The sequence below is a fragment of the Oryx dammah genome, unplaced genomic scaffold, assembly GCF_014754425.2.
Source record: "Oryx dammah isolate SB20612 unplaced genomic scaffold, SCBI_Odam_1.1 HiC_scaffold_27, whole genome shotgun sequence".
Classification (NCBI taxonomy): domain Eukaryota; kingdom Metazoa; phylum Chordata; class Mammalia; order Artiodactyla; family Bovidae; genus Oryx; species Oryx dammah.
Window position 1 is genome coordinate 82,410,771 of NW_024070211.1, and position 23,329 is coordinate 82,434,099.

The 23,329-nt window shown below is 36.7% G+C and overlaps 1 protein-coding gene across 2 annotated transcripts in view; it reads left to right on the forward strand.

The window, feature by feature from the left end:
* Positions 1-23,329, forward strand: part of ARHGAP15 (Rho GTPase activating protein 15) — a 704,757-nt gene that overhangs the window by 114,877 nt on the left and 566,551 nt on the right. For both annotated transcript variants that reach the window (XM_040228227.1, XM_040228226.1), the window contains exon 5: positions 13,516-13,603. In XM_040228227.1, coding sequence (XP_040084161.1) covers positions 13,516-13,603 — 88 coding nt within the window. The remainder of the gene's footprint in view (positions 1-13,515; positions 13,604-23,329) is intronic.

Here is a 23,329-nt window from a genome sequence, read left to right on the forward strand (position 1 = left end):
TTTTCCAATGAATCAACTCTTCACATGAGGTGGCCAAAGTACTGGAGTTTCAGCTTCAGCATCATTCCTTCCAAAGAAATCCCAGGGTTGATCTCCTTCAGAATGGACTGGTTGGATCTCCTTGCAGTCCAAGGGACTCTCAAGAGTCTTATCCAATACCACAGTTCAAACGCATCAATTCTTTGGCGCTCAGCCTTCTTCACAGTCCAACTCTCACATCCATACATGACCACAGGAAAAACCATAGCCTTGACTAGATGGACCTTAGTCGGCAAAGTAATGTCTCTGCTTTTAAATATGCTATCTAGGTTGGTCATAACTTTTCTTCCAAGAAGTAAGCGTCTTTTAATTTCATGGCTGCAGTCACCATCTGCAGTGATTTTGGAGCCCAGAAAAATAAAGTCTGACGCTGTTTCCACTGTTTCCCCATCTATTTCCCATAAAGTGATGGGACTGGATGCCATGATCTTCGTTTTCTGAATGTTGAGCTTTAGGCCACTTTTTCACTCTCCTCTTTTACTTTCATCAAGAGGCTTTTTAGTTCCTCTTCACTTTCTGGCATAAGGGTGGTGTCATCTGCATATCTGAGGTTATTGATATTTCTCCTGGCAATCTTGATTCCAGCTTGTGTTTCTTCCAGCCCAGCATTTCTCATGGTGTACTCTGCATATAAGTTAAATAAGCAGGGTGACAATATACAGCCTTGACATACTCCTTTTCCTATTTGAAACCAGTCTGTTGTTCCATGTCCAGTTCTAACTGTTGCTTCCTGACCTGCATACAGATTTCTCAAGAGGCAGGTCAGGTGGTCTGGTGTTCCCATCTCTTTCAGAATTTTCCACAGTTTATTGTGATCCCCACAGTCAAAGGCTTTGGCATAGTCAATAAAGCAGAAATAGATGTTTTTCTGGAACTCTCTTGCTTTTTCCATGATCCAGCGGATGTTGGCAATTTGATCTCTGGTTCCTCTGCCTTTTCTAAAACCAGCTTGGACATCTGGAAGTTCACGGTTCATGTATTGCTGAAGCCTGGCTTGGAGAATTTTGAGCATTACTTTACTAGCGTGTGAGATGAGTGCAATTGTGCAGTAGTTTGAGCATTCTTTGGCATTGCCTTTCTTTGGGATTGGAATGAAAACTGACCTTTTCAAGTCCTGTGGCCACTGCTGAGTTTTCCAAATTTGTTGGCATATTGTCACATTAATTTCTTCCAGCTTTCTACCCATTTTGACATTGTGTGCACACATCAAATTTTACTTACACAGTCTCCCACGAGTGGAGACTTAAATTGTTCCTACTCCTTCCATCCCAAACAACATTGCAATAAATGACACATGTATGTCTCCTTACAACTATATTAAGAATTCTCTCTGGGGCATAAACCCGGGTGGCTCAGTGGTAAAGAATCTGCCTGCCAACGCAGCAGACATGGGATCAATCCCTGGGTTGGAAAGAATCCTTGGGGAACGAAATAGTAACCTACTCCAGTATTATTGCCTGAAAAAATCCCATGGACAGAGGAGCCTGGTGGGCTCCATCCATGGGGTCACAAAAGAGTTAGACATGACTTAGTGACTAAACAACACAAAAGGACTGCTTGATGGTAAAGGCACATACAGTTATAAATCCATTGAGTGCTGCTGCCAGACTTTCTCAAGAATGAATGCATCAGTTCCTATTCTCTTCACAATGCAGAGATCACCCCTCACCACAATCTCATCAGTGTATAGCTTTCCTAAATTTCAGTTTTGTAAGTTGATATCTATAGAACATAGCATTGCTTTTATTAATAATTTTATTCCTTTGGTTGGTATTTCAGTTAAGTATCTCACCTTTTTTTTTCTTGTGACAATTTCTAATATGCACCAGGTAGTATATACCTTGGTCAAGTTTTATATTAAAATCAAAAGACTTTGTAGATTGAAAATTGTAGATATAGTCAACATATTTAATAACTTATGATATCCTAAAATGTTGATGGGACTATAAGGCACCAAGCCATTTTACATTCCTCTTTTATTACATTTTTAAGTTGATTCAAGTTTATACTAAAAGAGTTATAATTGCAGTAAACGTACTATTGCTTGCTTTTATTGTTTCTTAACAGAAATTCTAAGCCTAGATGTCTTGAGTAAATCACAAGACCACATTTGTTTTAATGACTGTTACGTATAGCCCTACTGCTTGGCCAAAGAGTCTGTATGTTTTTGTAACTAACAACAGAATGATCAATTTAATCATAACTGAAAAGTTGTGTCATTTTTAACCTATTGATAATTTAGTAACTATTCAATAGTATACCATAGTTGTTATAATTTGTATTTCTTATGTAAAATTTCTTGCCATGGTCTTGTCCCTATTTATCAAAGAACTTTATATCTTTTTATAAATTTGAAAATGTTATAACAATAATAACAGATGCTTATTCTGTGGAGTACTTGGATAATTGCTTTACCAGTAACACTGAAATAATACTCTAAAACAGGCTATGTTAACTGCTATCAATTTTACAAATGGAGAAACTTGGTCCCTTCTACCAGCCTCTCCTTCTCCCAATCTTACTCTATGTATAGTTGGTATCAGATTTTAGCTATGTCCTCTGTATGAAGTAGGTTAGATTTTTCCATCTTGGTAGAAGACGTTTGAGGCCAGGAAGCAAAAACTGTTCTTTTATTTCATACCATCAGCCGTATCAAGGGTTTCAACTGTCACTTAACAAATACTATTTTATTAATCTCTATAAATTTTCCAGGCTTCCCTGGTGGCTCAGTGGTAAAGAACCCACCTGTCAATGCAGGAGACGTAGGTTCCATCCCTGGGTCAGGAAGATCCCCTGGAGAAGGAAGTGGGAACCCACTCCAGTGTTCTTGGTCAGGAAATCCTATGGACAGAGGAGCCTGGTAGGCTATAGTCCATGGGGTTGCAAAGGAGTCAGACACGACTTAGTGACTAAACAACAACAACAATAAATTTTCTACTCATAAATCCATGACATATCATCCACATTGTGTTTTGTGTTCTTCTTTTCTTCCTTCCCCTCTTCCTGTTCCTTTTTCTTTAACTTCCTTCCCTTTTTCATGTATTTTTTTCTTTCTATCTAAGAAAAGTTTGACCTGTCTTTGAATACAGCAAGAGTTGGTGGAAAGTAGAACACCTTGGCTATATCTTACATCTATAAAGGGCCATGAATTTAGCTTTATTTTGAAATGAAGTTCTAGAAGTTTCCCCAGATAGGATTGAAAGCCAAAGACCTTCAGCATTCAACTTTAGATTTTCTTTGTGAACATTGAAAGTGTGTTTTTCTGATAAAGTTTAGAAATTCCTGTATTTTGTTACATCTGTTCCCAAAAGAGAAGTAGCTCATGTCTCTCTGAAGTTCTCGGAGACCTTAGCGAAGAGTTGCTTTCAATTCTTTAGTTTGTAAAAGGCCCCTGACAGCATGTACGCTTTCTGTACCCTTATCTCTCCTACTACACCCTTCATTTGAAGCCTGCCCCTTCGTCATCTCATTTGTGGTTTGTACATCTTATTGCATGTGGCTTTTCACTCTACTCTGCTCTTCAGAGGGAGTGGAAGAAGTACTTGAGGATGAAAGGGTGCACAGAGATGTATTTGGAAAAAAATAAAAGTAGTATAGTGTTATGTCTATCAGTGTTCATTTTCATCCCAGAGCCCCGGGGATGAAAAACCTTTGGTTTTGTTTTTTTCTTCTTTTTAAACAATTGTTTCTAAGAATAGACTTTTTGTGGAACATGGTACTAAAGTACCCCCCTAATGTAAACATTATTATTATTTTAGCATGTTCTGCTCAAGATCCTAATGAATTCTTCCAGGTTGCATTTGCCTTTCTCTCTTTTTATGTTCAGTACTAAGGACTAGGGAGAACGTTTGAAAAGTATGGAATAGAGAAGTGATTTTGTAAAAGATTCCTTTAGTTTCATGATTTCCAACACGTGCTATTATAATTTCCAACTTCTAGTAACCCTGTGAAAATAGAAAGCTTTTACATTTCTTGCAGTAACGACAGCGATGTATATATTTATATACCAGTGTCTCTTTGATTTTTTTTTTTAAGTAGAGGCAAATTACAAAAAGCTTAGGATATGAGACAAGAAATGTGTTCCTTGCATACCAGTTTGAGAACTAGTCAGAATATTTAGCAGGGTCCGAGTGATTGTTCAGTAAATCAGTCAAGGACACTGGAGTAAATCAGTTTCACCCGCCACCAGGGGTGCAGAAGCAACTGAAATCCAGTGTGACCAAGTCGGGTAACAGAGGCAAGCAACAGCAGATAGAGTCTGAAATTTACAAAGTAACCTCACATTTTCCTTTGATTTTCTGGTTTGCCATCATGTCATTACCAAAGGAGGCACTGGAGAGGTGAGTGTAATATATAAAACTTAAGTGTTAGAGTAGATGAATCCGTTCAACATGAGCCCAAGCTAACAGATTCTAACAATGATAACAAATATTTTAAGGGCCATTTTCCATCAAGTGTTCTTCAGATGAGCAGTTACAAAGTTGCTCTTATTATGTGCTGCCATCCGGTGTCCATTTCATAGAATGCAAAGCATTTTTGGTCAAGCTGGTATTTGTGTTTAATTTCTTTGGTTTGGGGTTTTTTGTTTGGTTGGTTTTGGTTTTACTTTCTACGTTGACAAGTCAGGATTCATTTTAAGAATGTTCTCTAAAGTGTCACTTGGAGAAGGTGTCCCACCAATTGCATTAACTGCTTGTCCTTATTAGAAGTTAGTTCTTCCTCCTTCTTAATTACATTAAGGATCCTCACCACCACCCCCTCCCCCATCTTAAATGTGATATCTTGTGACAAAAATTTAAAATAAATACCTGCACTTATTGTCCCAGGATATATTTCCTGTGCTGAGTCACTAGCATTAACGTCAATCCCTTACCTAATTGCTATGTGGAGACTCTCTCACCTATTCTTAGGACATCTGACTTACTGAAGTTGGACATTTCCTGACTTATGTGTCTTGCTTAACACACGAGTCTATCCAACATCTAGGTTTTTATCTCTATGTGAAAAAAACAAAAAAAAAGAATGCCCTCAAATTTAAGATGATGAAATGTTGATGCATTAATTGGTTCCCATCTTGGGAAAGTAGGGCTGAAAAGGCTCCCAATTCAGCATTGCAGAACAGCCCAGATCAGTCTAAGAAGTAGCCTTGCTCCAAGGAGAAAGATGTTCAAGGACCTCTTTGGCAATAGTAAGGAGTCTTCCTCTCTCAGGGCTATCATGAGGCTCTCCATAGACAAGTGCAGTATGACTGAGGGAGAGTTATGTGCCATCTGCTCTAGAGATGGTCGGCAGAATGAGTGTGGCCTTCAAGGTTCGGAAGACTTGGCCCGAACCTCATATTTATGACTTTGATGCCCTTGGATAGGATGTAACCTCACAACACCTCAGTTCTCTTATCTGTAGTGTGTGGATTATCACCTACCTCCCAATGCTATTTGGATAATTAATTTGTTCCCATGTTTACTACCGGTCTCCAATGAGTTAGAGGTAAATGCCTTGAGGTCTCTGCTGTTTGCCTTTATATATGCAGGCTTTGGAATTGTATCTGTCTTGTGGTAGATGCTCAGTAGATACTTGTGACTGGCATGGGAAATAAATTTCTTGACTTATACAAAGTATCAGGTGCCATACCTAGCACAGGGTGAGAACTAATGTATGCCTACCAGCTTATTTTATTGACACACATATGAGAAGTCAGGAAGCCCTCTGGAGAAAGCTCAGGTCATGCCACTAGAATTATAAATTAGAAAAGATGTATTAAACCAGGAACATTAGATAGTTTTAAAATGATTCTATGAAAGACTTGTCAAAACACTTGGCAATTAAGTAATAAATAAGGGAAATGCAAGAAGTAGGTGCTTTGTAGCCCTTTTGTCACTAGGGTTGTTCAGTCGTTAAGTTGTGTCTGACTCTAGATGTGATGCTCCTGAAATTTGAGAACCCATATATTCTTTTATTCAAAAACATTTGAGAACTTCCCTGGTGGTCCAGCGTTTAAGACTCTGAGCTTCCCCAGTGGAGGGCATGGATTCAGTTCCTGGTCAGGGAAGTTCCACATGCCTTATGGTAAGGACCCCCCAAAACCACCAAATATCAAAACATAATAACAACAAGAAATAAAATTGCTTTGATAAGCACTCACTATATGTCAGATATGGGTTTCCCTGGTGACTGAGTGGTAAAGAATCTGCCTGCAATGCAGGAGATCCCTGGGCCAGGAAGATCCGCTGGAGAAGAAAATGGAAATCCACTTGAGTATCCTTTCAAGGAAATCCCGTGGACAGAGGACCCTGGCAGGCTACAGTCCACGGAGTCACAAAAAAAGAGTGACCGAGTGACAGCATAACAACAACAAACACCACCCACAGATGCTGTGCCCAGGCGTGGAAAAGCTCTAGGCGTGATGGTCCCTTCTCTGAGTGTGCTAGGCAAGTAGAGAGACTTTTCTTTCCATTCTGAAAATCACTTCTTCCTCAAAAGGTCTATTTAAAAGTCCTGTGTAAGTAAGCCCTCTAAACTTGAAGGAGCTCCTTACCTCCTGAGTTGAATCTCAATATACTGAAAAACTGTCACCTATAAGGATTTGATGGCATGTAGAAGCGTTAGAATTTCAAGTCAAGGCAAACCCTTGCCAGTTGATCCAATGCACACCCCTTCCAGAGCTGACAGTGCCATCCAAATGCTCATTGTGTTAGAGTAACTGGTGAGAAGCTTTTCTGCTGATATCCTGAGAATTACAGGTGACACAGAGGGCCAAACACATCAAATGGGGAATAGACTTGAAAGATATTGTAAAGAAAATAGCTAAGTCTTTATTCAGAAGATAAAGGTCCTGACCTATGTCATAAGGTAAAAGATATTTTTGGTACGTGAATTCTCAGTAACTCCTACACGAGAGGCTTTTGAAACACTTTCTGGTTTTAGACTCCCTACTGAGTACATGTGAGTCTGCTCATCACAAACCAGAATAACCCCCTAGCAGGAAAGAGACAGAGGTGGTGTCATAGTTAGAAGCACACCCCTGCTTCTGGCTTCTTCAGAGCAGTTGAAAGGTTTATCATTAACTCCTTCTGGTATATGCTAAGTTGCTTCAGTGTGTCAGACTCTTTGCGACCCTATGGACTGCAGCCCGGGTTCCTCTGTCCATGGGATTCTCCAGGCAAGAATACTAGAGTGGGTTGCCGTTCCCTCCTCCAGGGGATTTTTCAGACCCCAGGATCAAACACATGTCTCTTGCGTCTTCTGCATTGCAGGTGGATTCTTTAAAGCTGAGCTACAAGGGGCGGGGTGGGGGTGGCAGTCCACGACTCCTTTAAATCAGTTCAATTCCCAAGAGAAAAAAAGTGTTTGAGAGTAGCAGGCCTTTGACCAATCCTTCTGATTATCATTAGGTAAAATAGTAAATAAGGCAGTCCAGATGACTTGTACCTTGCCATAGGCTCTGCACTCTAGCTTCTATAACTTGAGATTTAGGACCAAAACTATGGTTAAAGCTGACATGGGCAATCTCTTTAACCAAGAACGTGGCACAGTCATACATTGGAGATATGGCTGGTTTGGATCCAGGACACCTCCATAAAGAGAATAAGGCACCAAAAAGAGTCATATAATATTTTTGGTGTCCCAGAACATATAAATTTATGTTTATGCTCCACTGTAGTCTATTAATAATGTAATAGCATTATGTCTAAAAAAACAATATATATACCTTAATTCAAAAATACTGTATTGCTAAAACGTGATAATCATCATCTGAGCCTCAATATGACTCACAAAAAAGGGAGTCATAATATTTTTTGCTGGTGGAGGTTTTTGCCTCAGTGTCGATAGCTGCTGACTGATGAGGGTGGTGGTTTCTAAAGGTTGGGGTTGCTGCAGCAATTTATTAAAATAAAATAATGAAGTTTACCATATCAATTGACTTTTCCTTTCATGAGCAACTTCTCTGTAGCATGCAGTGCTGTGTAAAAGCATTTTACTCACAGTAGAACTTCTTTCAAATTGGATTCAGTCCTTTCAAACTCTGCTACTGGTTTATCAACTACATTTATGTAATATCCTGAATCCTTTTTTGTCATTTAAACAATCTTCACAGAAACTTACCAGAAATAGATGCCATCTCATGAAATCACTTTCTTTCCTCATCCATAAGAAGCAATTTTTCATCCCTTAAAGTTTTTCATGAAATTGTAACAATTCAGCCACATCTTCAGGCTCCACCTCTAATTCTAGTTCTCTGGCTAATTCCACCATATCTGCACTCACTCCTCTGCTGAAATCTTGAATGAACCCTTCAAAGTCATTCATGAGGGTTGCAATCAACTTCTTCAAAGTCCTGTTAATGTTAATGTTCTGACCTCTTCCCCTGAATCAAGAATATTCTTCATGGTTTGAAGAATATTGAATACTTTCCAGAAGGTCTTCAGTTTACTTTGACCAGATCCATCAGAGGAATCATGACCTATGGCAGCTATAGCATTACAAAAAGTATTTCTTAATATAATAAGACTGCCTGGTTCATGGGCTGCAGAATGGATGTTGTGTTAGCAGGCATAAAAACATTAATCTCATAGTGTATCTTCATCAGCGCTCTGGAGTAACCAAGTACATTGTCAATGAACAATAATATTTTGAAAGGTATCTTTTTTTCTGAGCAGTAGGTCTCAACACTAGACTAAAAAGAGCAGAGAGGGAGAAAGTTGGGGAAAGACCAGTTAGTAGAGCATTCAGGATACACACAACCAATGGATTAAGTTAGCTGTCTTATATGGGCATAGTTCATGGTGCCGGAAAACAGTTACAATAATGACATCAAGATCACTGATTACAGATTATCATAACAAACACAATAATGCAAAAATTTGAAATATTGTGAGAATTTCCAATATGTGACTGAGCCATGAAGTGAATAAATGCTATTGGACTTTTGTCTTGCTTGAAGCAAGGCTGCCATGAAACTTCAGTTTGTAAAAAATGTAATATCTGCTAAGCACAATAAAATGAAGCACGCCTATACTCCTTAATCTAAAAAACACAATATAACTTAGTAAAAAGATTATAGGCTTCAGAACCAGAGAAACTGGGTTTGTCTCTAAATGTATGGTCTTAAGTAAGTTACCTAAACACTCTGAATCTAATTTTCTATACTAGTAAGTGGATATAATATCTTCATCATCTTTTTGAGAAGCTAAATCTCCACTAGATGATCAAACTTATACTACTCAAAATAATTTATGCTAATTCTTATTTTAAAAGAGGGCATGAAAAACTGAATTAAAATTGGGGCATCTGAAATGTTGAAAACCAGTATTGTGTTCTTCTTTTTGAAATGATATTATCTTAAACAAATTGGAAAAATCCCTTGTATTCATAGATATTATTTGTAGTTTATAAGTTCAAAAAGAAATTGTACTGTATATAAAGTACCAGAGCAATTTATATTACCAAAGTTACAACACGTACAATTCCTACCCTCTTCAGCCTGTTCATCAGATTCACCTAAGAGGGAACTCTTTACAGCAGCTCAAAGTTCTGAGAACCATGAGATAATTGAATTTCATGCAATTTCATTTCTAACCAATTCCAGTTCCAAGTTTAAGGAAGGGAAAAATGCCAACACATTCTATAAACGATCAACATCTGAAACAGATCAAATCAGAACCGTTTATCCAGGGCTTGCTATAGATAGGAAGCAAATAAGGTATAGAATATCTCCTGCCAGGAGATTAAAAATATAGTAGGAAATATAACAGGCAGGTTAAATAAAGATTCTGTCATGTCTGAGGATATTCCATTCTTGCTGGTTACATATGGTCAAAGTAAGGGGTGGAGATAACAAATGCCCAGTCTAGATCAGCAGTCCTGCCAATGCTTACTCTATCTTGGGTCATCTCATAGTATGACCTCTGTCAGAAGAAGGCTACAGGTGCTTCAGTTCATTTTGCTGCTGGTGGTAAATAAAAGGAGAAATAGGAACTAAAGCAAAGGAAGAAAAAGGTCTATGTGCTTTTATTCCTACCCCCATCTTTATTGTCATTTGATTGAAAAAGTGACTATTTGAAGACAAGTGGGTCCAACAACATAGAGTTCATATTTGCATGTTGAAAAATACACGTTATGTATGTTTTGTTTCTGTTTTTCCTTTTTAATACAATGGTGTATAAGTAGGAAAGTTTCAGGCATATAAGAGCCACCTAGTCTTGTAAATGTTAACTTGACTGAATCAAAAATGTTCTTTCAATCAAACCCCTAGAGTCTATGAGGAACGTGGAACTAAATTATACAAAGATCTTAACTGGTCATTTAAAACGTATTTTTGTGTAGTTTTATTTTGCCCAGAATAGTCTTTTAGTAACCTTTAAAAAAAATCGCTTTTGTAAAATGAATTCAGCTATTCAAAAATGAGTGTTAAACCAAAGCAAACATCAGCAACATGATATAACAGATAGAAACTTAATGTATATTAATCTCCTTAATGTTTTGACATCTAAACTAAGGGTATTCTTTATGTCACAAACTTATACAGATCTAGTCACTTAGGTAACAATGCAATGCAAAGGGCAATCAAAGTTGGGGTTTCACTTTCTGATTTAACTATTGTTATATCCAATGTTTTTTTATACCCCCATGCCTAAGTTTAATCATTAACTCAACAAATATATAGTTATTGCCTACTCTGTCCAATTCACTATTACTTGTCACTGGGGGTATCTGTAAATATAAAGTATTTTCTGTTGGTTTGGGGATTTTTATTTAATGGGGGAAAGAGAGAAGTGAAACTTACAAAATATTATTTCTCAATATGTCTTAAGTGCTGTGTGAGGAAGTCACGGAAGACATATTTAAAAACATAATGTTTGAACTTCTGATGAATGGGAGTTAATAATCAGAAGGGGCTGGGATGGGTGAGGACAGTCATAGATAAATAGCGCAGTATGGTATTTTGAACTATATCTTATATTATGATTGACATTGAAAACTTCCCTTATCAGGATTCTTCTACAGGACAGGGTTAATTAGCTCCTTACATGAATCCATAATATACAATTTTCATAACCTGTCTCTCATTTTTTGATATTTTACATGCAGACTTAAGAAATGATGCACTTCATTCTTGTGCAGAGAGCCTTAGCTTATAAGATGATTTGTAGGATCAGTTTAAATTAATAGCAATAAGCTTGTTCAATTGAAAGATATACACATTTAAAAATATTTTTTAAAGACATATTGCCAGATTAACTCCTGAAAAAATATTTGCACTCCCACCAAAATCGTATGGGAGAATCCATTTCTCCACACTCTCAGTAAGTAGCCCTTGGTATCATTCCTTATAATTCTAGCTAGTTTGACTGGCAAAAAAGAAAAAAAAAAAATTTGACTCCTTTTATTTTCATCTTTGCTTTCTGTTGAGTTTCAATATTGAAAAATATTGTGAACTAGACAGTGAGAGATTAGCTGGTTAGTTTTCAAGACTCTGATGTGTACTAAACCAATGAAGAGATGTAACAATGAAGGAGTATATCCTGGACATCCTGGAGTGCAAAGTCAAGTGGGCCTTAGGAAGCATCTCTATGAACAAAGCTAGTGAAAGTAATGAAATTCCAGATGAGCTATTTCAAATCCTAAAAGATGATGCTGTTAAAGTGCTATACTCAGTATGCCAACAAATTTGGAAAACTCAGCAGTGGCCATAGGACTGAAAAAGGTCAGTTTTCATTCCAATGACAAAGAATGTTCAAACTACCACACAGTTGCACTCATCTCACACACTATCAAAGTAATGGCTAGTGTGTGAGTCTCACACACTAGCAAAGGCTTCAGTAGTATGTGAACTGAGAACTTCCAGATGGTCAAGCTGGATTTAGAAAAGGTAGAAGAAGCAAAGAACAAATTGCCAGCATCCATTGTATCATAGAAAAAACAAGAGAATTCCAGAAAAACTTCTACTTATGCTTCATTGACTACTCTAAAGCCTTTGACTGTGTGGATCAAAACAAACTGGAAAATATTTCAAGAGATGGGACTAACAGACCACCTTACCTGCCTCCTGAGAAATCTGTATGCAGGTCAAGAAGCAATAGCTAGAAGCAGACATGGAACAACGGACTGTTTCCAAATTGGGAAAGGAGTATGTCAAGACCGTTTATATGTCACCCTGCTTATTTAACTTATATGCGGATTACATCATGCGAAATGCCAGACTAGATGAAGCACAAGCTGGAATCAAGATTGCTGGGAGAAATATCAATAACCTCACATATGCAGATGACACCACCTTTATGGCCAAAAGCAAAGAGGAACTAAAGAGCTTCTTGATGGAAGTGAAAGAGGAGAGTGAAAAAGCTGGTTTAAAACAACATTCAGCAAAAACCACCACAATATTGTAAAGTAATTAGCCTCCAATAAAAAATTTTTAAAAGACACACACACAAAAAAACCCCTCAACATTCAAAAAATGAAGATCATGACATCCGGTCCCATCTCTTCATGGCAAATAGATGGGGAAACAATGGAAGCAGTGACAGACATTATTTTCTTTGGCTCCAAAATCACTGCAGATGGTGACTGCAGCCATGAAATTAAAACATGTTTGCTCCTTGGAAGAAAAGCTATGACAAACTAGACAGCATATTAAAAAGAAGAGACATTACTTTAGTGACAAAAGTCCATATAGTCAAACCTATGGTTTTTCCAGCAGTCATGTATGGATGTGAGAGTTGGACCATAAAGAAATCTGAGCACCAAAGAATTGATGCTATTGAACTGTGGTATTGGAGAAGAATCCTGAAAGTCCCTTGGACTACAAGGAGATCAAACCAGTCAATCCTAAAGGAAATCAGTCCTGACTGGAAGAACTAATGCTGAAGCTGAAGGTCCAATACTTTGGCCACCTATGAGAACTGACTCATTGGAAAAGACCTTGATGCTAGGAAAGATTGAAGGCAGGAGAAAAAGGGGATGACAGAGGATGAGATGTTTGAATGCCATCAGTGACTCAATGGACAGGAGTTTGAGCAATCTCTGGGAGTTGGTGATGGACAGGGAAACCTGGCATGCTGAAGTCCATGGGGCTTCAAAGAGTCAGACATGACTGAGCGACTGAACTATACTGAACGACTGAACTGTACTGAACTGAATGAAGGACGGTGTTCTGATTTCTATTTTTAGTTTGCTGCAGAAACAGCTTTTTATGGAGTGGGGGATATGGATACATGAAGTTGGATTTTTAATAGCTGAAATATTTGAGGAAGATCTACAAATGAAACTTTTACTGTAAATGCCATGATCTAAAAACTACAGAATCTTTTATTATTATACATATTCCATACCACCTATAGATTTTAATAAAGAAAAAGACTTTTAGGAATTCTAGTTAAAAAAGAAATAGTCTCTACTTATTCCACATGTTGCTTCTGCAATACTTGTGTTAATTTCTTCAAGTAATAATGCTTTTTATTTGCTTTTTTCTCTCCTAAGGAAAAACTGGTCTACTTCCTGGATTGTTCTTTCTAGTCAGAAAATTGAATTTTACAAGGAGTCCAAGCAGCAGGCGCTATCTAACATGGTGAGTAGTTCTCTGTGTTTACTATTATCATCTTCATAGAAATATTGTTGAATTGAAAGTTCAGTTTCAACAGAAATCACACTAAAGACTTCAAGCTAGCAACATCTGAAAGCAGATGGAAGAAATGACTCAATAAACTTTTAATCAGATGAAAGGAAAATAGAACTTAGTGTCTGTTTTATTAAGTGGTGCATTTGGAGAATAATCACAAAATGAGATGAATAGTGAGCAGCTATCTAGTAATGGGAAGGTAACATTTTAAATTAAGGTGCCATTTATAAATGCTTTATTCTTATTTATGAAATGATCACTAAATGCAGCTACTTGCTCAAATAATATATTATAAAGCATGTTATAAAATGCATTAGTAATAAATGCTTAACGGATGAGACTATGGGAAGCTGTTTTAAAGAATATTATAGGACGTAAATCGTATTAAACCATGTATGTGCATCTTTAATACATGAATTTAAGTTGTTATCTAGCATGCTATAAAGTGCTTCACACATTAATAAATAATAATAAGCTGTTTATAAATGGCACCTTAATATAGAGTGATACCAATGAGGAAATACTCTATGTTAACAAAGTGATTTTTTATCTTAGTCTAACTATGATTTCACTACATCCAGCTAACCTTTCTGAACAGTTCTATGACTCAATCTAATGGCACTAATACAATTTCTGTATCCTGTAGTTATTACAAAGTGAAATTTGTAGGGCTTCTTGATTTGTACCTGGAGGAAGGCCTTACAAATGCCCACTGAGATTTGACAGTGATCATAAGTAGGAGCAATTCTGAGCTAGTTACTGGGGCAATTCAAGCTCAAAACCTCACTGCCCGAACACCAGAGCTGCCACACGATGTCGGAGACAGTGGGCAAGCAGCATATCTGACATCCTCCTGATTAAGAAGGACTCCGGGCAGGAACCAACCTGCCATACCCCATTGGCCTGATGGGCAGCCGGGAAAGGGGTCTCCTGGCAGGAATTAACCACAATGAGCTAATTTGTATTTGGCAGGTAATAAAATGACGGAAAGTTCTTTGCTTTCCAGCCACTAGTGGTGTTTGCTATGTAATCCTCTCTAAATAGGAAATAGAAAATCATTTGCTAGGAGATTTTTTTTTTTTTTAAAGGAGAAGATTTTAGTAAGAACAAAAGGTAGCATTTGGCTTGCTCCTGATAATTGCAATAGCCTTTATCCCCAAGTAGCTTGCTGATTTTTGGAGTCTCAGTGCAGTCCAATCTGTAAACTAATTATGAAGAAATTAAAAATATATCTCAGTCCTTTGTATTTTTAATTTAAACTGCCTCAGATATTTATTTTAGGGTTTTGTTTTTATTTTTTATTTATTTTTTGGCTACAGTAATGTTGAGATAATCTTTTTTGAGAAAAATAAAGTACCCCTAAGGCCCAGGCACAAAACAACTCCCATCCACCCACGGGTCCTTTGTCTTCCCTTTGAATGAGTTCTGAGGGGAAAGTCAGGAAGGAAGGAAAGTAGCTTGCCTTTCTGAGTTTGGCTGCTGAGAAGATGATCTTTGTCTTGCTGGGTAAGAAGAATTCCATTGGACCAGAGTTGATGTGAATGTGCTGGGGTAATGGGAGAGATTAGATTTCAAATTAAAGCTTTTGGTTTGCGTTTATTTTATTATTTTAATCTCATACCAGGAGATATAATTATCAGCTGCTTAATTTTGTACAGGTGAAAGAGAACTCCCCCTTCCATAATAGGCAAACTTTGCAAGTCACCTCATTCATTGCATGCCTCCAGATCAAGCTTCAGAATTGTTGTAAATTGAAAATAGATTTTACCTTCAGAGAAAATTTGTTAACCTTTGTTTTCTTTTTTGGAGGGGTAGTCCCTTTTTATTACTTACTGTCCCATTTTCAGTGCTCTTACAATTTCTCTCACTGCCTTCAAAGCAAATTCAGGGCAGTAACTATGTTTTGTGGTAATGGGGGAAAGAATCACAGATTCCTGTTTGTACTGCATGAATTGCCTTGTTGGTCAACTTCTTGGATACATTTCTAACCAAGCATTAAAGGCTTGGTGGGATAGCCCACATTTACCAATAACAGTCTCAGAGAAATGATATGATTGCCAGACCTTGATTAAAGATACTGTGGTTTTATTTTGAAAGAGATTTATTCTCAAGTTTCTGAATTTCTCTTGTGCCCTCTTACACGTGTTCTGGTATTATTGTTCATTGTACTTTTGGGGAAAAGTCTGCCCTTTTCTGTAAGGGGTGCATAGAAACTGCTTAACTGAGTGCAGAATGTGTTTAGAAGAGTAAATGGTATTTTAATCTGTATAGGAATGATCTTCAAATGCTAATGCACCGATGAGACAAACCAACAAAATGACTAGGAGAAGGGTTTTGAAGTTCAACCGCGGAGGAATCTATTCTAGTTTTGCCATTTAGGAACTGAAAAGAGTTATTCAACTGCTTTGAGTTTCCGTATCCTCATCTGTAAAGTGGGGACAGTAATATTTGCCAAGATAATTAGTACAGAGTAAAATTAGTTTATAAAAATATACACAATAATCTTAAAATAATTATTATATTTAAATATATTAAAAATAAATATACTATATTCTGTAGTACATAATATGAAGTATAATGTATTAAGTTGATGCAAAAGTAATTGCAGTTTTGGATCTTGAATTTTAAATCAGTATAGCTAGGCTCAGACACATCTTTATTAATCAAAATAGGAACCATTACAATCAACACACTTTTTGCCAATGAGAAATAAGTCTGTGTATTCTTGTAGTGTAAAAATCTGTGCTTCAGGCTTCAACAAACTCTTGGAAAGCATATTCTACATCCTGCTGGTTGTGGAAGGATTTTCCCTGCAAAAGGTTGTCAAGATGTTTGAAGAAGTGGTAGTTGCTTGGTGAGAGGTCAGGTGAATATGGAGGATGAGGCAAAACTTCCTGGCCCAATTCGTTCAACTTTGGAAGCATTCATTGTGCAATGTGTGGTCATGGAAAAGAATTGGGCCCTTTCTGTTGACCAACGCTGGCTGCAGGCATGGCAGTTTTCGATGCATCTCATCAATTTGCTGAGCATATTTCTCAGATGTAATGGTTTCCCCCAGATTCAGAAAGCTGTAATGGATCAGACCAGCAGCAGACCACCAAACAGTAACCATGACATTATTTTCATATAAGTTTGGCTTTGGGAAGCACTTTGGAGCTTCTTCTCAGTCCAGCCACTGACTTGGTCATCGCCAGCCGTCATATGCAATCCACTTTTCACCAGATGTCATGATCCAGTCGAGAAATTATCCACTGTTGTTGCACAGAATAAGAGAAGACAACATGTCAAAATGACGATTTTCTCGATTTTCAGTCAGCTTATGAGGCACCCACTTATTAAGCTTGTTCACTTTTTCAATTTGCTTCAAATGCTGAATGACCATAGAATGGTTGATGAGTCCTTCAGCAACTTCTTGTGTAGCTTTAAGAAGATCAGCTTGAGGCTGCTCTCAGCTGGTCATTGTCAACTTCCAGTGGCTGGCCACTTCACTCATCTTCAAGGCTCTCACATCCTTAGGAGAACTTCTCGAACCACCACTGCATCGCACATTTATTAGCAGTTTCTGGGCCAAATGCGTTGTGATGTTGCAAGTTGTCTCTGCTGCTTTATAATCCATTTTGAACTCTAATAAGAAAATCACTCAAATTTGCTTTTTGTCCATCCTTTCCATAGTTTAAAATAAATATAAACAGCAGGTACTAAGTCATTAGCAAAAAGAACATCAAGCGATAAATTTGCATTCAGATCATGTATAACATAACCACACTTATTTAAGTATGTATTCCAATATCAAATGGCAAATTTCAACAATGCAAAAACTGAAATTATGTTTACACTAACCTAATAATTATAACTTATCATTGAATTGATTCACTTGAATTGATTCACACATGCAGAGAAGAAAAAGTATATTAATTCAAGGAATGCCAACATGTATAGTCTTCCAAAAAAAGAAATATGTATCCATAGGCAGCATAAAATATTGTTTATGAAGCCATTTCTCTATCTGGGGTTATAGATGTAGCATCCTGGTGTCCATATATACATTCCATATATATCTTCCTCCATTGCCTCTTACTTACTGCTTTCACATTTAATACAGCATGTCACAGATTGTGGTGCCTGATCCCACATTCCATGTGTGACTATATTTTTTTCTCACTGAAATTCTTTCAGTTTATAACCATGTCCCATTTTTATCAAAAGCAGTCTCTCCCCTGAAGAGAGATACAGAATCACTTTGCTGGTGTATGTAAATCTGTTTCATAGGCTCTGGGTCCTCAGTGACTTATTCAGGGTGGACTGATCTATTCTCTTTTTCTTTTTCAATAAGATTATTAAAGAGTAGGATGGCTTTTGAATCAATAATGGATGAGTGGACTGAAGTTCATGTCTATATAAGTTTTCTTCTCAAACTGATGAACCTTTAATAAAGCTGCAATTTCATTGAGAAAAAAAAGAAATGGGTACATTACCACCTACTACTGCTCTCACTTTCTAACATGAAGGATATCATAATACCCTAATCCCAAATCTAGGTCAGATGAAACCTCAGAAAGAAAGACAGTCTTCACCAAGAGAGGAGATTGTCTCCTTCTTAATGTGTATACACACTGTCTTTGTTTTGTTCACTTGTTTGGTCCAGGGTCACTTGGTTGACCCTCTTGTAAAAAGGAGCATTGGAAAACCAGTAGTGTCCTTAGATCTGGGTTTTCTGGATTTATAAAGGAAAAGACAGTGGTTATATTCTATATTCTGATTTGTAACTCACTTTAAAATGTTAAAATATTGTCATTGGAAAATAATGCAAAATATATTTTTAGTAAAATATATTAAACAAATTTGTATATTTTAACAGTTATTAATCAAACTTATGCATAATCACCACCCAGGTCAGGATATAGACCCTATAAGCCCTGCCAACTGCATATATGTCATCACAGCTTATTCCCTTTTCACAGACTTAAATGGCATCTTAGTCATTATTTTTTCACCCTTTATTATTTTCCCACCTATACCTATAGCTCTTAAAAATATAGTTTATTTCATGTTTTTGAATTTGTAAAATGGGATCACTGCATGCATTTATTTTGTTTCTTGCTTCTTTCTCTAAATATGTCTTGCTTTATTTTTTCTTTCTTTTTGTTTTAATCACTTCATATTTTTCTCTCTTGATTTGGGAGTGATACATTTTGTGTTCTATTAATTACTTGCCTGTAATTATAACTTATTAAAGACTAAAGCTATTCAAATATTATTTTAGGATATTTTTTAAATTCACTAATCTCCTTCCCAATGTATATGCTATTTCTGTCTGTATTTTAATTCTTTCTTTTCTATGTTAACACCACTAGACATTTTTTATCCTGTTTTATAGATTCAATACTGATTTATATTTGCCTAATATTTGCCACATCCCATGTTATTTATTTTTTCCTGTATCTTAGATCTTCCTTCTAGGATTACTTTTCCTTCTGGTTGAAGTATATTCTGAGAAATTCCTGTAGTAAGGGTCTTGTGGTAACAATCTGTCTGAGCGTCTGCTTGTTTCAAATCTCTCTATTTCTCCCTCATTTTGGAAATATATATTCTCTCTGGATATAGAATTTTGAGTTGGCAGTAATTTCCTTTCAATACATCTAAAATAGCTTTCCACTGTCTTCTGTCATCCATTATTGTGATCAAGAAGTTACCTGTTAATCTAGCTACCATTCTTTGGTTGCTCATAATATTTCCACAGTTTCACAATGATATATTCAAATGTCAATTTCTTTTTATTTCCCTGACCGGATTGTTAGGTCCCCTGAAATTGATTATAGCTCTCATTAATGTAGTTTATTAATAGAAAATCCCAAGCTATTATCTTTTCAAATGAAGCTTTTACATTTTCTCTTGTTTTCTTCTAAGCCCCTAGTTAAACCTGTGTTTTCTCACTCTAGCCTCCACATGCTTTATATTCTTCTTTCTGTCTCTCTGAACTGCATTCCAAATAACTTCTCTTGATTTATTTTCTCATTCCTTAATTCAATCTCCCTTTGTGATAATCATTGTCTTTTAAATTATTATAATTTTAATTTCTAGAAGTTTATGTTTTTAATTTACTATGTCATTTGTTACAGTTATTCACCAACACACATTTTAAAAACTCACTCTTATTTTGTGAAAATTAGAAGGCTTTTTTTTTCAATACTCGTGTCTTGTGATTCTAACATCTGAAGTCTGTGTCAGTTTCTGCTGGTTCTCACTCATGTTGCATTGTTTCCCTGTGTGTCTGCTTACTTTTGACTTTGTGCTAATCATTGTTATTAAAATAACATGAGAAGTTCTCCGAGGTCTGGAATAAATGTGTCCTACTCCAGAGTGTTTTGCCTTTTCCTCAGATTATCTATGGGCATGTCCAGTGATTGATTAGATCAATCTAACACTAAAATTTTCAAGTTACATGTACATAAAAGGAGGGCTACAGTTGTGCTATATCTTATCAGGGACAGAAGTATTCACTCCTTCTTCTCTTACATTGCTCTTCTACAAAGGCAGTCTTCTTTATAATCCCTTGGGATTGGAGAAAAGATACAAAGTTTAATATTAGTTTGCCTTTATCTTTTTATAATGCCCTCAGACAAGGTGAAGTTATGTTGATTCGGTATTACGCTTTTCTCTCTGGGTTCAGATTCTCACCTCTAAAAATACTTTCCTTGGAAGTTCCCACTATCTTTTCAGCTTTTCAATTTTAAAGGTAAGTTTAAAAAGAAGTATTTTATCCAGCACTTTTCATTGTTTTCGGTGGGAGAGTTGATCCAAATAGCATAGTTTCTCATTACAATCTACCTCACTTTCATTTAAATATGCATTTGGTTAATCAAGTTTGTGCTATTTATATAAGCCTTGGTGGGAAAAGACTTCATAAGAATATGTATTGAAATCCTACAATGAACAGCTTGCTCGTTAGGGCTACATATAAGGCATAGAGATATAATCAAGATAGTCTTTGCTTTATAGCCGTCTCTGCCAAAAAAATAGGATGAGATGAAACAAGAAACATAGGAGAGTTTTTTTTTTTAACATTTCAAGGAAGGAGAGCTCACATCTGTGAAAGATTTGAATTAGGCCTTGAAGGATGGTTATAATTTCAGTATGAGGAGATTTGTGGGCAGAGAAAATTCCAGCAGAGTAAAAAATGAAATGAAATGAAAATGAACAATGGTATGAAACTGAAAATGGGCAAGGTCTGTGTGCTAAAAAGAGAAATGAGTGTTTTTAGTTTGGTTGGAAGATAGGATAAAAGAAAATGATTGAGAAGACTGCCATGGATTGAGATTTGCTACCAGGGGCAGCTCTTTAATAAGGTGTGTCTGTATGCTCCAAACATTTTCACCCTAGAATAATCTCTCATAGCTTTTCTTTTAACAAATATATACTGAACAGCAATATGACCTAGGTGTTATTTGTTTTAAAATGACCAGTACTGTAATAAGGAAGAGACAAGAGAAGAATTAATTCTTCTAACTTCAATTCATTTAGTCCAAGAGCAAAAACTTTTGCTTCAAAAGCAACTACAGTATTATTTAATTCATCTGGAGCCAGAGACATCCTAAAGAAACAAAATTTGTCAGTTTGATTTATCCTTTGAGGCCTTGGATCATATCCCTTTCTGTTTTTCAGGTACCCTTATCTATTTTTGTACCACCAAAGTATTTCAGTTAGCTCCTGAAATTCAATTGCAACTTTCCTCCTGTGTACCTTCCATATTTTGTGATTTTAGAGCATCTGCCTGATATGGGGTAGACCTTGGACTATAGCTATGAGATCTGGCAAATATGCACTGCTGGTTAAAATATATATATATGGATTGCTTCATGAGGAAGAAGCTGTGTAATTTAGAGAACTCATTCATTTATTTATTTTATGAACTATTAACAGCTCCTAACAGGTGTCACACTATGTGTTATTAAACCCTAGAGATATCCAGATTAATAATATATGATCCCTACTCTCCAGGTGCTTATGTTTCAGTAGGGGAAACAGAATCATACTTAGGTTTATTATAATAGAATGCGACTAACATGATAAAGAAATATAAGAAAACATGCTGGGGAACCATAGGTCTAGCTACAGGTAGTCCTTTCCCAAGGAAACTGTGGTGCTGAGTAATGCTCAGCTTATGTATCTCTTCATGTATTAATTCTGCAAATATTACTGAGGGTACTCGGTGTTAAGCCACTATTCTAGGTATTATGAAAGATACAAAAATGAAACAAACTCAGATCTGTCATTTGAGGGCCTGGAAAGAAATAGAAAGCACACCCATAAGTCAAGGAATTGTAGTGAAAAAGCGGACTTTGATAATTACTCCAGAATGGCATGGACATAGGCATGAGTTAGTTTTATGGTAACTAAGTGGAGAGAGAGATTGCCTCCAGCTGAAAAGGGTTCTAAATATATCCACACAGGAAGTGAAATTTGAGGACGTTTCTGAAGGCTGAAGAGGATTTCAATGCAGAAAAAGGGGGGAGAAAGACACTTCACCTGGAAAGAAGGGAGTGAGCAATGATAAAATATGGGAAATCAATTCCTTAATTTATTTATTTTCCAAATATTATCTATTTCTTGTATTGCTCCACATACTATGCTAGTCATTGATCTTAAAAATATTTCTTGGTGGTTCCGAGGTCTAGGGTGTATATGCACCAGTCCAGACTGTTTTGTGCAGACTATTAAAACTTGAACTGGATTGTGAGAAGTGATTTCTTTCTATAGGCCCTGTGGAGCCCTGTATTATTAATATCGTGTTGGCCAAAAAAAGATGTTACTGAGAAACCTCAACAAATCTTTTGGCCGACTCAATACTGTGTGTGTATATGGGCTAAATTGCTTCAGTTGTGTCTGGCTCTTTGCAACCCTATGGACTGTAGCTCTCCAGGCTCCGCTGTTTATGGGGATTCTGCAGGCAAGAATACTGGAGTGGGTTGCTGTGCCCTCCCCCAGAGGATCTTCCCAACTCAGGTATGGAACCCACATCTCTTATATCTCCTACATTGGCAGGTGGGTTCCTTACCACAAGTGCCATCTAGGAAGCCCCAACTACTGCATATCCTCAAATTAAGAGAGTTAGAGTTTTCAGCAACAATTTGGGGGAATTAAGGTTTTTTTTTTCCCTACAGTTAAAAAATGAAGATAAGACTTGTTATCTGGAAAACCTATTCTAAAAATCTTTGAAATGGATGAGAGCAATAAGGCCTGTGCTGGTACTGATAAAGATTATAGAAAAACAGCTAAATCTGTCATCATTACGGTCCAATGCATTTAGTAGATCACAGGACATCTTCTCACTCAAAATATACATTAATATTCTCCCATGCCCTGATCTTTTAGCAGTCTGGTCATTTGTAAAGAAGTCCTCATACAAAGAAAGCAAATAGGGTGATTCATCTAAGGAGAGCTGAAAAATACGCTATGGCCCAAATATGGGTATATCAGCACATCAGTGGGCACCAGTTCAAGCAGGGAGGTATTTTCATGTGACGCCAGAATATGTGTTCAGTGTGGCACCTTACTAAACAAATGCATTGTGAAACTTCATTTCTGATTAGGAAGTGTCTCATTTCCACATCCACCCAAAATCAGCCCAGGTGAGCCTTATTTCCTTTTATATTTATCACAAGATACTCAGAAAAC